Here is a 16,564-nt window from a genome sequence, read left to right as displayed (position 1 = left end):
CTGATACATTGCTGGTGGGACTGCAAATTAGTGCAACCATTACAGAAAGCAGTATGAAGATTCCTCAGAAAATTGGGAATGGAACCACCATTTGATCCAGCTATCTCACTCCTTGGTTTATACCCAAAGGACTTAAAATCAGCACACTATAGTGATACAGCCACATCCATGTTTATAGCAGTTCAATTCACAATAGCTAGACTATGGAACCAACCTAGGTGTCCCTCAATAGATGAATGGATAAAGAAAGTGTGGTTTATATACTCAATGGAATATTACTCAGCTTTAAAGAAGTGAAATTATGGCATTTGCTGGTAAATGGTTGGAGTTGGAGAATGTCACGCTAAGCAAAATAAACCAACCGCACAAAACCAAAGGCTGAATGTTTTCTCTAATATGTGGATGTTAATTCACAATAAGGGGGGGGCTCTAGGGGAGAACAGTGTCACCTTAGATTAGGTAGAGGGAGGTGATGGGAGGGGAGGGGAGGGGATGTGGGGATAGGAGAGATAGTAGGATGAAACAGACATCATTACTGTAGGTATATATGTGGCTGCATGACCAATGTGATTCTGCAACATGTACACTCAGAAAAATGAAATTATATCCCATCCATGTATGATATACAAAGTGCAAAAATGCATTCTACTGTCATGTGTAACTAATTAAAACACATAAAAAATTATTGCTAAGATCCTCGTTTCACATCTAATACAGCAGGGCAGGGGTGACCTTGTCCTTTGGGCTTGGATGTGCTTTCTTTCATTTTCTTCTTTCTCTTGCGGGGTGGGAGGCTGGACTCGGGTCTTGGGTGGGCTAGGCCAGCCCTCTACCTGGGGCGGGCTCACCACATCCAGTGGAGAGGGTCTGGGGAAAACCAGAGCCAGAGTCCAGAAGATCAGAGCAGAGATCCTGGCTCGGGTCCGCCCTCTGGGATCTGGTAGCTGCCCTGCCCGGTGGGGAATGCAGGACCCAGCCAAGGGCTGGCCTTAGTAACTGAGCTGCCCCATTGTCCTTAAGCTGCGGGTCCATTGTCCTCCTGGGAGGGCAGTGAGGTGCCTAGTGAGGTCAGTGCTGGCTGGGGCTGTTCCATGGGTCCCCAGGGTTCCGGCCTATCCCCCTAAAAATGTGAGGTTTTTGCCACACAGATGGGCCCCCGGGTCAGCAGGTGGCTAAGGGTAGGATTTCCTGGAGCTCCTTATGTTCAGAGCAATAACCAGACGCAGGAAGACAAATGCCATGCTCACTCCTAGGTGGAAGCTAAAAAGTTTGTCCCATAGAACCTAGCGGGAGGGGGATCACTAGAGATGGGGAGGGGCAGGCAGGCGGGAGTGGGAGGAAAAGAGACTAGTTACAGAGGAAACAGGATACTATTGTCTTCAGCCACCTGTGGTTCATTTCAAAATAACTACCGAGCAGAGTGCGAATTTCACAATGTATAGAAATGATTAATGTTTTGTGAGATGGAAATGTTTATTACCCATTGCTCATATATTGAGCTATCATGCTGTACCTCATAAATATATACAAATACCATCACTCAATCCGCACAGGCACACACATTCTGGTTCCTGAAGTCAGATGCTAAGGTTCCGATCTAACTTGGATCTCTGCCAGCTGTGTGACATTGGACAAGTTACCCGACTTCTCTGAGCCTCGGTCTCCTTACCTGCCAACGAGGATAAGGCTGACTCTGCCTCACACAGTGGGATAGAGTGGTAGTGTGTGGAGACCTTTCCAGTTGCCATTGACTCAAGGAAGAAGTGTTATTGGCATCAAGTGGGCAGAGGGCAGGATGTTGCTCACCATCCTAAAATGCACAGGACAGTCCCACCACAGAGCTGGCCAGCCTTAAATGTCAAGAACACCAGGGTGAACAACACACTGTGGAGTTAGAGTGCAAGCGTCTGTGGCTAATATTGACAGTCCGTGCTCCTGGTAAATATTTGCTCTGGTGTGTGGTACATCTTATATGCCCACGAGTCTCCTCTGAACACTCCTTAGAAAACAGATCAGAAACATCTCACCCAGTGCTGTCCAATAGGCATAAAATTGGAGATAAATAAAATTGGAAACAGGTAAATTTAATTTTAATTATGTATCTTATTTAACTTAAGATATTGAAAAATACTATCATTTTGTCAGAAAAATCAGTGTAATAAATTATTGTATAGGATTTGTTTTATCCACGGCTTTACTCTCTGCAGTTTTAGTTACCCATGGTCAAGGTTGGTACAAAATATTTAAAGGAAAATGCTAGAAGTCAACAATTTGTATGTTTTAAGTTGTGTGTTATTCTGGAAAACATAACGAGATTTTACCACATCCCAATCCATTCCATCTGAGACCTCGGTCATCCCTTTTGTCCACTGTATCCACGTGGTATATGCTACCCTACTGTTAGTCACTTTCTAGTCATCTCAGTTATGACAGTGCTTGTGTTTAAGTATGACAGTGCTTGTGTTTAAGTAACCTTGAGAGAAAAGGGAGGAAGAAGAGAAGGAGGGGGAGAGAGAGAGAGAGAGAGAGAGAGAGAGAGAGAGAGAGCGAGCACGCACAAAGGAAAGGGGAGGGAGACCACATGTACATCTTTTATTTTTGTACTTTTTATTTCCTTGCAATATTGGGCATTGGAACTAAGGGCAGTCTACCACCAAACTACATTCCCATACTTTTTTAATTTTTTAGTTTTTGAGACAAGAGTTCACTAAGTTGCTAAGGCTGGCCTCAAACTTGTGATCCTGCTGAATTGCCGGGATTGCAGGCATGTGCCACCAAGCCCAGTCTGTCATAATTTTAATTATAGTATATTGCTATAATTGTTCTGTTTTATTGTTATTGTTGTTAATCTCTCACTGTGACTGACTTATGTAGGCTTCAGTGCCATGTTGATTCAGACACCCACTGGGGTCTTGGAGCATACATGCTCCAAAGACGAGGGTGTTAATTAGATATTTTACATTTTTTTAAACTCAGCCTTCAAAATCCAGTGGGTTTTTTTTTACATTTGCAGCACATCTTAATTCAGATGCTAAATTTTTTATCAGTATTATTTCATGTGTATTTAAATTTCATGAAATTTACAGTCTAAAAAGTAGGTCCAAATAGCCAATTTCTTTTATGCTGTTTGTAAACATTTTTTTTTTCAATACTGCGGATTGAACTCAGGGGTGCTCTACTACCCGTCTCCACACCTACCTTATTATTATTATTATTTGAGACAGAGTCTTGCTGAATTACCCAAGCTGGCCTCTAACTTGTAGTCCTCCTGCCTCAGCCTCCTGAGTCCCTGGGATTACAGGTAGGCACCACCTCGCCCACTTGTTACCTAAATATTTTTCTGACTGTAGGATTGAATATCCCTTTTCAAATTAAAATGAATTACCATTGAACTCACCCCAGGCTACAAGCCGGCCTTCCAGCTGCCCTGGGTGCAGAGGGCCCTAACTCTCTGTGCAGAGCCCACTGTAACAAGTGTCCTCACGGAGATCCACCTGACATCAGCAGAAGGGAAATCCAGGTTCTAACCCAGGATGGAACCATTAGAGTTTCGACTCTTCACAATCGCCCTTGCTGGGCACTGAAACAGGACCCAGACAGGACCCGGACAGGTCCACGGACCCCTAGAAAGCCCCCAGATGGGGCTCAGCGACTGCTGTTGGCTGCACACCCCCCCATGCCCTCCGCCTGCCCAGGGTGCCATCAGCCCGTCTCCGGGTGAGGGGGTGAGAGCGAGTGCGGACAGCATCAGGCCCGTGGCACAGAGAACTCGGAGGCCCAGGGAGCTGACCGTCTAGTCCAAGGTGAGCTAATTAGCCGGGGATACGGAATTTCTGCCCAAGCACCCTGAGCCTGTGCGGGTGGCCCCAGAGACAACCGAAATCACCGGTGTGTCCCCAAGTGTGTGCGTGTCTAGCAGAGCAGCTGGGGCTCCTGAGACGCGCAGTAGGGTTGGGGACCCCAGGCAGGCAGAGCAGGCTGCCTCGGCTTACTGCTGAGGAAGCCCTCTGCTCTCCTTTGCCCCCAAAGACCTGAGGGACCCAGAGACCATGGCTGCACTCTCCCCTAGAGGACAGCTCCTGTCCCCCTCCCTTGTTGGAGGACCTTGACGGATCTGTGGAAACCCCATTCTCTCCCAATAGCACCAGCATTTTCTGGGACTCCCTGGGGCCGGGCGCGGGGGAAACCACAGCACCTTCCCTGCTTCCAAGGCACAGGCTTGCTGGGCCCTGAGGACACGGCCGTGAGCAGGACAGATCTCTGGTCCCTTCCTGAAGGACTTTCAGACCAGCTGGGAACCGGATACTCCACAAGTCCTCACGTAATTCATGAATGACGTTTGAGACCCATGCTCTGCCGAGGGGCAGGGCACGGCATGGCACAGTCTGGAAAGAGGGTTTTAGAAAGCCTTCTGTTTTTTCTTTTGATTGACACATACACATACATACGGCGTATGTCATGATAGTTCTAGATTGTGTGTGTGTGTGTGTGTGTGTGTGTGTGTGTGTGTGTGTTTGGAGCCTTCAACCTCCTCTTAGTACTTCATGAAATATACAACAGGCAGGTGGTTGGGGACTGTCCTGGGCCTGCTGGGCTGTAGAACATGAGCACTTAGTCCTTCTATTTAACTGCATCTTGGTCCCTACCGTCCAGCCTCCCTCTGTCCCCCCCTCCCCCTCCCTTTCCTAGTCTCTAATAATGACTGTCCTACTCTCTTCTTGGAGATTGGCTTTTTACGCTTCCACATGTCAGTGACGACGTGTGGCATTTGTCTTTCTGGGTCTGGTTCATTTCACTTCATGTGATCTTGAAGCTCAGGCCTGAGCTGCAGGAAGAGGCAGAGGAAGGGGAGGGGGTGGGCAGGATTCCAGCTCCCCAGGGGGCCTCAGCTGTGGCCACTGCCTCCCAGCCTGGCCTGGCCACTGCTCCCCGGTGGCACCTCCTCCTGGCCACTCACCATTCCTATTTGCCGGACGACTCCCTGCCGTCTGCTCTGCACCCATTTGTTCACCCCGGGCTCCCCCTCCCTCCTGAGGCTCTGGACTTGGCAAGGGGGGTCTCAGCCATTGCTGGGGATCGTTCCTATTTCCTCACACTGGTCATGGCTGAGCTGGAATGGCCCCATCTGCCTGCTCAGAGGGAGTCCTCCACCCAGCCAGCCTGCCCTGTGCCCACCTTCGCCTTGACTCAGACATGGCCTTCCTGGCGAGGTGTCCCCTAACCCCTTGATTTAAAGCTACGATCTTATGAAGGGATAAAAAGAATGTGGTCTGCCTACACAGTGGCACATTCTCCAGCCACAAAATGGAACGAAGCTGTGTCCTTTGCTACAGCCCCCGTGGAGCTGGGGGACACCATGAGGCAAAAACGTCAGGCACAGATATAAATGCACACCTGAGGTGTATCAGCCTGAAGCTGAAAATTCTGTCTCAGAGAAGCAGAGAGTAGAGGAGCACCGGGCAGGGTTCTGGAGAGGGGAGGGAGGCCAGGAGGAGGGTGAGTGGGGTGCTGTTGCAAGGGAGCAATGGCTGGCAATGTCCCCGAGCGAGCGAGGAGAGAGATTGTGGCTGACAAAGGTGTATTTCCAAGCCGCCAGCAAGAGGCCTGGAATGTACTCAGCACACAGAGGGGAGGTGGTATCAGGTCATCCATAGGTAATGTCAGTTCCCCTCATCGGGTCATTACAGACCATAAACAAGAAATGAGACCTGGCCAGGAAGTACAGTGGACCAGGTGGACTGGATAGTAGAATGCTAGTCAGGGGAATGGGCCCAACTAGGTTTCCCCACCCCCCCAAATGCAAAGAACACTCTCCATGAAGTTAACCCTTGGAGACATTCCAAACACCCAGCCGACTCCTCTGTCCTGCCGAGGAGGGAAGATGCAGGTGGGGATAGACCCAGATGGAAATGGCAAGTTCAGGTTCAAGGGCTAAAGGTCACACGGTCCATCAGAAGGTCACGCGCCACGTCAACAGCCTTCCTCCGTTTTCTGATACCTGTTTAACATGGGTTCTGAGTGAAGGGAGAGCGAGGAACAGAGACGGGTAAGTGAGAAATGAACGACGGAGACCGGGCGGAGATCCACAGAGTTTATTTGTCAGAGCTGAGAAATGAAGGCCGACGGTCGATAGGAGAGAGAGGCAGCTCAGGCCTGGGTTCGGGGACTCTGATGGGGCAGGCTCAGGAATCCGAGCCGGGGAGGGGGTCCTTGTGTCGGTGGTGGTGAGGGGTGGGTTGGTGTGAGGGAGTGGAAGCCTTTCTCAGAAAGGCCCTTGGACAGGGAAACTGAAACTTTTTCTTTAACAGGGTGGCTGTCCAGATGCTAAGCCAACCTTACGTTGGCCAGTGCTCCTACATGGGAAATCTAGACGCCCCTAGGTCAGCACCCCCAAACGGCCCTTGCTCTCAGGTGCCCTCCCACACCGTGGAAGCTCCGTCTCTTCTCCCTCAAACAAACAACACTCCTCTCCCTCTGGCCTTCCAGTGTTGTCTGTGGATTTTGTTCTTTGAATTTGTGGGACAAGAAGCCAGAAAGAAATTGGCGGTGAGCTACTGGGGTCTGCTGGGGGTCCTGGCCCACCATGAAGGGCTGTGACACAGACCAGAGACCATCCAGCTTTGGGACCCTGGGAGCTGACGACCTGCTGTCACGGAAACAGGCTTTCTGGGCTTTGGGGGACGTAGAAGCAGAGGATCTGGTCTCATGTTATGGAAACTCTGGTTTCATAGTTACTAGGTGTCAAATAAAATATATTTAAAATTAAAAGTGAAAACAACACTGTAATCCCATCTGCATAAAACGCTTACATGAAAATGGGCATAGTGATCTTCTTTGTGACAGCCCCAAGTAAGTTGAGTGTTCCTCCAGGGGTGAATGGACTACCATGCAGTGGATATTATGTAGCCACCAAAAGGAACAGAACACTGAGATAAGAAGCTACAGTGTAGATGAACTTGGACACATTATTCTCAGCGAGAGAAGCCCAGGCACAAAAGATCTCACGGCATGTGATTCCACTGCCACAGACTATCCACAATCACCAAAAGACAGAAAGCAGGTTGGCAACTGCCTATGGCTGGAGGATGGAGAGTTGGAATAGAATGTGACGATTACCCACGGGCTCTGGGCTATTCTGGGATGAGATTGTGTATGTGTGTGTGTGTGTGCGTGCACACGTGCGCGTGTGCAGGGGTGGGGAGGGGGGATTGAAGCCATGATCTCCTACATACTCGGCAAGTACTTTACCACTGAACTACATCCCTATAAATATATATATATATATATATATATATATATATATATATTTTTTTTTATTTTGAGAAGAGATCCTGCTAAATTGCCAAGGCTGGCCTTGAACTTGTGATCCTCCTGCTGTTGTTACCAAAGCTCAGTCCTTATCCCCAATGCCTATCAATAACAAGAACATCTGGAATGAAGCCTTTGAATAGCTTCTTTAAAAACCCTCTGTTCTCCCAAGATGGGCAGAATCACAGCCTCTCACAGTTATGCACGGATTGGAGAACAGCACAGTGTGTACCGGGTTCAGCGTGTTGGAAATTCCTAGGTGTCGCAAGGAATCAAACACGTGCTCGGAAGTGGGTGGGCAAGGCAAACTCTACTTCTGCCAGAAGGGTGTGCTACAGAACCTGGCTAGCAAGCGCACCTGGGTGGCCAGTCACCTAATTTTTATCCCTAAGGCAGTGATCACGCTTGCCCTGAGCTCAGAGTTATAATTTATGCAATTAGCTAATTTAAAATGTGTGTGTGTGTGTGTGGGGGGGGAATGGCTACAATTGGATCTTACATCCCAATTAGAGAGAAATACTATCTTCTGAAAAGGCACCACTGGAGTTCCTAATTCTCACAAGCATTACCCACAAAAGCTGGCAGCCACTGGTGGTCTTGGAATGTACCCCTAAAGTAAGGGGGGGACTAATGTACTCTCAGCCCCGGGAACCTGTCCAGTACACAGATCGTAGGGGAATGTTGAGTGATCTGAATTCCCAATTGTCCTGCCCTGGTGTCCACCTCTTGGATGAATGGACTCTATGTCCCACCTTTTCCCCTGGATGCCCCAGCATGGCCTTGACTATTAATGTGGGTGGCTGCTGTCACTTTATTTTTAGTTGTGTGATCTCTTTCTCCTCCTCCCTCTCCTCCCTATGGAAGCAGGCCACAGAAATGAGTATTTCTTCTCCCCAAGATGGGTCATACAAACTCATCTTCCTTGACCTTCCTGTCTTGGATCTCATCAAAGGAATTCTCTGTTCTACCTAATCGGATCATCAGCGCATTCCAGAGGGGTCCCATCCTGCACAGTGGAAGATGAAAGGCCGCCCAGAGAGGCCAAGAAGAATCTGCGGAGATAGATCGACTTGGATGTCCCCCTTCCTACCTTCAGCTAGCCTGTTAGGGTTAGGTCACATTCAGAGGTCCATGCTTCCTAGAACCTAGGCATGGAAATGGATAGTCCACTCTGGGTCTTTGGGTCTTCAATCTGAAGTCTCTGGTGTCAGGTAAAACTAGGATCAAATAAATTTGATGCTTTGTTTTTTTGGTAACCTGTTTTTTTTTTTTTTTTTGGTTTGGGGATGATGGGTAGGAAAATCTGCCCCTAAGGCAGAAAGACAGAAGGAGATTCAAAGAAACAGTGGGCTGGTGGGGAGGGGAAATTGAGCTGGGAAATGCAGGACATGTAAGGTCACTTTCCAAGTCCCAAGTTGGGAAGTCCCTGGACTTGTGGCTCCTGGGAACTGAAAAGGGCCGAGTGGGGTGGGCCGAGGGCCGAATTAAGCAGAAGGCACCTGGAGCTCAGATACTCAACTTCCTTCCAGAGAACTTGAAGGGTGAGAGCCAGCAATCCATGCATTCCTGCTGCCCTCGTGCGGCTCGGTTTGGAACTACAGGAAGTCCAAGTCCAGTCCCAGAGGACCTTTGAGGATGCCCTCACTGTCCAGTGACTCTCCTAAAGAGGTCAGCCAGGGGAATGTTGGCATGATGGGCAGCCTCTAGGACTGGCTAAGATCCCAGAGACCCTCACTTGCTGACACGGGCTTCCAGTGCGATCCCTCCTGAGTGTGGAGGGGTTATAGATACAGAAAAAAGGATGGGACGTCACCTTTGTTATTAGACTGCAAGGGGCCTGACCTTGGTTTTGTCTGTTCTCCTCCTCCTCCTCTTCCTAATCTTCCCTTTCTGTCCTCTTCTTCTCCTACTTCCTCCCCCCTCCTCTTTTTCTTCTACTTCTTCCCCTTCTTCCTCCTCCTCTCCTCCTCCCCCTCTCCCCCTCCCCCTCTCCTCCTCCTCCTCCTCCTCCTCCTCCTCCTCCACACCCGTGACTCTGGGTTTCTCCCATCAGGAGATCATACCTTTTTGATTCAATCATATTTCTACATGGTTGCCTGTGCTTCATCAAACCTGTTGGTCCAGTCTCGATGGACATGTCCAGACCAATGCCAAGGTCCAGCTTTGAGCATGCCCTCAACCTTCCTCTTCCTCCTCTGCTCCTCCCCCTCCTCCCTTTCCTCTTCCTTCTCCTTCTCTCCCTCTCTCCACTCCTCCTTTCTGCCTCTGCCTATATGTCTGGGAATTGCTGTCCTCCATCAGGGAGGAACAGGTCTGCTCAGGGAGGTTGGCCGTAGGTCCTCTAGCCTGGTGAAGACAGGCTGGCCACAGCCCTAGCTGAGACCTGGGCTGCAGCCATGGGAGAGGCCCGGGTAGCTGAGCCACTTGCAGTCTCCTGACCTACAGAAGCTGCGGCAGGTTAACTGTTGGCTGTTTAAAATTGAGTTGTAAGTTGGGCTCATGGTGCTAAGTGTGTGTGTCCTGAAAATGTGTTTAAATGCTAACTTGTTCCTTGCGGTGCACGTGCAGGTCCCTCTCTCTGGCATGTTGTCCCACCTCCTTCACAGGACTGTGTCCTGCTTCCCAGGTTCAGGTCTCAGCTCAGGAGTCTCCTTACTGAGGGGCCTTCAGCAACCCCAGCTTGAAGACCTCTCTGTTTGTTTCTGTGACTTCACCTGGGTCATGCCTTGGAAGTCCTGCTCTACACAGATAGGCAGTTTGCAGTTTATTGTCATTTTCCCCAGAGGAACCAGGAATAGTGGTTTTATTTTCACTTTTTTATTGGTCCTTTTTAGTTACATGTGACAGTAGAATCCATTTTGACATAATTGTACTAGCATGGGATATATCATATTCTAATTAGGACCTCCCCCTCCCCTTCTTGTGGTTTTGTTTTGTGTGGTTTAGCACAGACAGGTCCTGACTTATGGCTCAATGGTCCTGAGACATAATGACAGTGTGAAAGTGACCACACTCAGCCACACCATTCAGAAACCAGACTTTGAATGCGGAAGTTTGGTCTTCTCCCAGCCTGATGGTGAAGCTCCCTTATGACGCTGGGCAGCAGTTTGAACCACAGCTCCCAGTCGGCCACATGATCAAGAGGGGGAACACTGAACCCCAGCATTTGCTGCATTTAATAAGTTGCAGCAAGGAGTCAACACTTTATTAAAAGTTGGCTTTGCAGGATATAAAAGCAACACCACAAATCAAAGGCATTTCTGAACATCAGTGACGAATCCTCTGAAAGAGAAACTAGGAAAACTACCCCATTTACAATAGCCTCAAAAAAAAAAATACTAGGGAATCAACAAAAGAGGTGAAAGACCTCCACCATGAAAACTACAGAATGCTAAAGAAAGAAATTAAAGAAGACCTTAGAAGATGGAAAGATCTACCTTGCTCATAGATAGGGAGAATTAATATTGTCAAAATGACCATACAGACTTAATGCACTTTCAATCAAAATCCCAGTGGCATTCCTCAGAGAAATAGAAAAAGCAGTCATGAAATTTATCTGGAAAAATAAGAGACCCAGAATAGCCAAAGCAATCCTTCACAAGAAGAGTGAAGCAGGTGGCATCACAATACCAGACCTTAGACTATACTATGAGCAATAGTAACAAAAACGGTACAGTATTGACACAAGACTTGTATACCAATGGTACAGAATACACAGAGACAAACCCACATAAATACAGTTATCTCATAGTAGACAATGGTGTCAAAAACACAGAAGAAAAAGTAGGCCCAAATCTCCATTATGTTGGATTAGGCCCCGACTTCCTTAACAAGACTCCTATAGTGCAAGAAATAAAATCAAGAATCAATAAATGGGATGGATTCAAACGGAAAAGCTTCTTCTCAGCAAAAGGAACAATCAGTGAGGTGAAGAGAGAGCCTACAGAATGGGAGCAAATTTTTACCACATGTACATCAGATAGAGCACTAGCCTCCAGGATATATAAAGAACTGGAAAAACCCAACACCAAAAAACCAAATAACCTAATCAATCATGTGCTAAGGAACAGACACTTCTCAGAAGCTGATATATGAAAAAAAATGTTCAACATCTCTAGCTTTAGAGAAATGCAAATCAAAACTACTGTAAGATTTCATCTCACTCTAGTCAGAATAGCAGTTATTAAGAATAAAAGCAACAATAAGCATTGGCAAGGATGTGGGGAAAAGGCACACTCATACATATTTCTGGTGAGTCCACAAATTGCTGCAACCAGTCTGGAAAGCAGTATGCAGATTCCTTGGAAAACTTGGAATGGAACCACCATTTGGCCCAGCTATCCCACTCTTCAGTCTATACCCTAAAGACTTAAAAGCAGCATACTATAGGGACACAGCCACATCAATGTTCATAGCAGCTTGGTTCACAATAGCTAAACTGTGGAGCCAACCTAGATGCCTTTCAGTAGATGAATGGATAAAGAAACTGTGAGATACACACACACACACACACACACACACACACACACAATGGAATGTTACTCAGCATTAAAAGAGAATAAAATCATGGCATTTGCAGGTAAATGGATGGAGTTGGAGAATACAATGCTAAGTGAAGTTAGCCAATCCCCCCCAAACCAAAGATCAAATGTTTTCTCTGATAAGTGGATGCTGATCCATAATGGGGGACTGGGGGGAGCATGGGAGGACTGGAGGAACTTTGGATAGGGCAAAAGGGAGGGAGGGCAAGGGAAGGGGCATGGGGGTAGGAAAGATGGTGGACTTAGATGGACATCATTATCCTAGATCACGTATGAACACACGAATGATGTGACGCTACTTTGTGTATAACCAGAGACATGAAAAGTTGTGCTCCGTATGTATACTATGAATTGAAATGCATTCTGCTGCCGTGTATAACAAATCAGAACAAATTTAAAAAGTTGGCTTAGTGTTAAATGATCTCGTCCCACTGTAGGCTGATGTATGTGTCCTGGAGTATTAGGTAGGCTGGGCTGAGCTAGGATGTTTGGTGGGTTAGGTATAGCCAATGCATTTTCAGCTTAGAATAGTTTCAACTTCTGATTAGGTGTATTAGGAGGTAGCTCCATCACCAGTTGAGAGGCCTCTGTAATTTTATTTTTGCATTGCCATGGTGTCAAAAACATAGAAGAAAACATCCATAATCAAAGGCATTTCTGTACATCAGTGACACATCCTCTGAAAGAGAAACTAGGAAAACTACCTCATTTACAATAGTAGTAAATAGTAAATAGTAAAAATGACTTTCTTTATATGAGTGTACAGGTCTTGGAATCTTATCCTACATAGACATTTGTGGAATCTTGTTAACAAGCACGCCATTTAAAAATTTAAATGTTGCTGCTCAGCAATTAGGATATAGAACAGTCCCATCACCCTGCAAATTGCCATTAGAGTCGTAAGAAAGTGGTTTTACTCTCTCCTGCTGACCCTTTGTATCCAACGCCTACATGATAGCTTGCCCTTGGTGAATATTTGTTGATTGAATGAGGGAAACACATCAATGCCAACAAGCGATGAGAGTGGATATTGTAAGGGCCACCATTGCAGATCTCTGGTGGAGTGGTGGTCTTTTTTCTCCTCCTCCCCACTTTATTTTCTCTTTCTTTGCCGTGCTAAGGGTTGAACCCGGGGCCACATGCATGCTAGGCAAGAACTCTACTATTGAGCTACACCCCGACCCCTTGGCCTTTATTGCTTAATATCGAATGATACAGAGATGAGATGACAGAGAGGATTTAGCTGACAAATCCAGAGCAGTTTTATTGGCATCTGCAGCATCTCCCATTCCACAGGAGAGGGAGGGGGCAAAGGGGAAAAGATGCTTCAGCTCAAGCGGGCTACAAAGAGACAGATCTTCACAGGTTTCTAGGAACCCCCAGGTTGTAGTGGTGTCCCAAGTCTCTGGCAATTCTAAGCCTCTCCCAGCCAGCACTGTTACCACTTGCATGCACATGGCTAGAGAACAGAGGGAACTCCCGTGGTCTTTGGTCACTCCAAAAATGCCTCACCCAGACTCAGGGACTTCCCTTGGGAAACGACAGTCTTCTCAAATTCTCTGTTTTATTAACCGGCACATCCTCAAGTTGATTTGCTTTGCCTTCCCAACCTCTGTTCTTATAGAGATGTGCAGCTGAGTCTGGGGGCTCCTGGTTCACCTGTGAAATCCCAATTTATTTCCTTGGAATAAAAGCAGCCAAAGCAAATGTGATGCCCGATTACTCCAAGCCATTCTGCTTAGGATGATGTCAGCTTCACAGCACCGTTTGAAAAGAATGGTCCTTCCCAAGTCACCGTTCATTCCCCTTTAGCTGCCATGTCCGGATGAGCATGAGGATTACCGACCATAGACCTACGTGCCATTTCAGCCTTCGTGGGGACTGGAGCGTGATGTAGTGAGGCAATTCAAGGAAACGTGCGAGGAGGCGTTCGGAGCTCCGTTGCTGGCTTCCCCTGGGCGGGCAGGATCTGTGTCCACCAGGCAGTGATTCCTTGTCCTTCCAGGGCAAGGTCCCTGTCCTTTTCTTCCTGGGCCTTCCTCAAGCTTTCCCTAGTGCAGCCCGCCCCGTGCCCTTAGCTCAGGCGAAAGGGGGATGCTTTGCACCACAGGCTTCCTGATTTGGGCCCTTGGATGTCAAGTTCTTAGGAGAAAAGTCAGACTCTCAGGTCGGTTTCCAAAATCCACCCTGACCTGGCATTCCTCAGCGGCTTTGGCTACGACTGGATTTTTCACTTCTCAAATGTGTCTTTTGCTAATATTTTCTCACATGGTTGACCTCGTCTGAGACACTCTTTCTCCTTGTTTGTACGTGGACAATATTTCTTTTTTGGATCTGGGATCACCTCTCCCAAGGAACCTTCTCTTCCAGACTCTTACCTTTCCCTCGAGGTTTGGATTCCGCTTACTGTCACCACCTGGGCTCTGTCCTCCCCCACGCTTAATGATAAACTCCACACTCCAAGGATCCTGTCTCACCTGCTTGCCACCCTGTGGCCAGCACCTAACATCAAGCCCTCAGTGAGTCAGTACTCAACAAACAGAGTCACATGGCCCTAATGACATTCAGTCAATGCAGACTGCATGTATGACAGTGGTCCCCATGAGATCCAGCAATGCACGACTCTGCGTACTGAGTACTATCTGGACTATGAACCAGGGCACTTCCAATCGGGAAGGGCTAGACTCACCCTTCTGGGAAGATGGTGTGAGATATACTCGGCAGGATGCTCACTGGTTCCAGCATTTGGGGGAAATAGTTACAAAGTCTTTTTAAGATTTGCTTTTGAACTTCTGCAACTCAAAATCCAAAGTGGCCACTCTTCCATCCCATGCGATTCCAGACTTTGTTCCAAGCTCACTCATGTTTCGTTTCTCCTCTCTGGATATTCCCCAGTGTCACGGTGGTCAGGAAGACGAGCTGACCTTTCTGTTGATGAGCTTCCCCAGGGCCCCCTTCAGGTCCCTGTTCCTCAGGCTGTAGATAAAGGGGTTCAGCATGGGGGTGACCACACTGTACATCACAGCGGAAGCCTTCTCCTTCACAGCTGTGCGCACAGAAGAGGGACACAGATACACCCCAATGGTGGTCCCATAGAAGAGGGCCACCACAGAGAGGTGGGAACTGCAGGTGGAAAAGGCTTTCTTTCTTCCGCCCGCAGAGGGGACCTTCAGGATGGCCACAATGATGCGGGCATAGGAGGCCAGGATGCAGACGAAGGGCGTGGCTATCACCATCCCGGCCACAATGAGGACGAAGATCCTGTTCACCCATGTGTCCGTGCAAGAAAGCCGGAGAAGAGGAGTGAGGTCACAGAAGTAGTGGGGCAGCTCATTGTTGCCACAGAAGACAAGGCGGGCCATCAGGAGGATGTGGGTGAGGGAGAGGAAGCAGGAAGTCACCCATGGACCCCCGGTGAGCAGTCCACAGAGGCGGGGGCTCATGATGGTGGTGTAGTGTAAGGGGTGACAGATGGCCACGAACCGGTCGTAGGCCATCACGGCGATTAAGACGCTATCCATGATACCAAAGAAATGGAAAAAGTACATTTGGGTCAGGCAGCAAGGATAAGAGATGGACTTGCTCCTGGTTTGGATGTTCACCAACATCTTGGGGACAGTGTTGGTGGCCAGGCAGAGATCGACCAAGGAAAGGTTGGCCAGAAAGAAGTACATAGGCGTGTGGAGGTGGGAGTCGGAGCCAATGGCCAGGATGATCAACAGGTTCCCGATGACGGTGACCACGTACATGCAGAGGAACAGGGAAAAGAGAAGAGTCTCATGTTCTGGCTTCTCTGAAAGTCCCAGGAGGATGAATTCAGAGGCACTGGTTTGGTTCCATGGTTCCATGGGGGTGGTGCCGCTGGAAGTATTGAAAGGGAAGTTAATGGAGGTCAGGGAGATAATTTTAGAAGGTCAGATAGGATCACACCCTGGTTCTCATCTGGGATCATTACAACACCTGGAACTTTTGTCAAAGTGCTTACATTAACTCATCTTTCAAGGCTTAGTTCCTCTTCTGAATATTACCACTTCATACAGAGATCGAGAGAGTGGATCATGCATGGACCCTTGCGGCAGAATTAACCAAAGGGTGTTCTTCAGCTTAAACAAATTGAATCAAGAAAGACATGATGTCCAAGGAGCAGTGGTCAGCCAAAAAGCGGGTATATAGGTAGGAAATCTATGACCCAAACACGGAGTTGTCAATAGTAATATTATTGAGAATATGTATGTTTAAAAAGTGGATTGAAACATGAGGCAACCAATAAATTTATGAAAAATGCACCAAATCAGCCAGGTGCAGTGGCGCGTGTCTGTAATCCCAGTGGCTCTAGAGGCTGAGGTAGGAGGATCGCAAGTTCAAAGCCAGCCTCAGCAAAAAGTGAGGTGCTAAGCAACTCAGTGAGATCCTGTCTCTAAATAAAATATAAAATAGGCTGGGGATGGGGCTCAATAGTACAGTGTCCCTGAGTTCAGTCTCTGGAACAACAACAACAACAACAACAAAACAGGCGCAAAATCACTAGCTATCAGAGAAATGCAAATCCAAACTACAACCAGATATCATCTGATTCCAGTTGAAAGATCTATTAACAAAACTGTAAAAAGTAAGAAATGCTGGTGAGGATGTGGAGAAAAAGAAACCTTAATACACTGTTGGTAGGTACATAAATTAGTACATCCACCATGGAGAACAGCATGGAGGGTTCTCAG

General features: G+C 47.8%; 1 protein-coding gene across 1 annotated transcript; it reads right to left on the bottom strand.

The window, feature by feature from the left end:
- Positions 1-14,755: 14,755 nt before the first annotated feature.
- LOC113198958 (olfactory receptor 1M1) lies at positions 14,756-15,697 on the bottom strand. The gene has a single exon (XM_026411842.2). It carries the CDS (start codon positions 15,695-15,697, stop codon positions 14,756-14,758), a length of 942 nt encoding a protein of 313 aa, XP_026267627.2.
- Between the last annotated feature and the right edge of the window lie 867 nt (positions 15,698-16,564).

This window comes from Urocitellus parryii, chromosome 3 (assembly GCF_045843805.1).
Source record: "Urocitellus parryii isolate mUroPar1 chromosome 3, mUroPar1.hap1, whole genome shotgun sequence".
Lineage (NCBI taxonomy): Eukaryota > Metazoa > Chordata > Mammalia > Rodentia > Sciuridae > Urocitellus > Urocitellus parryii.
The sequence above is the reverse complement of the archived record's forward strand: the minus strand, read 5'-3'. Positions and strand labels throughout refer to the sequence as shown.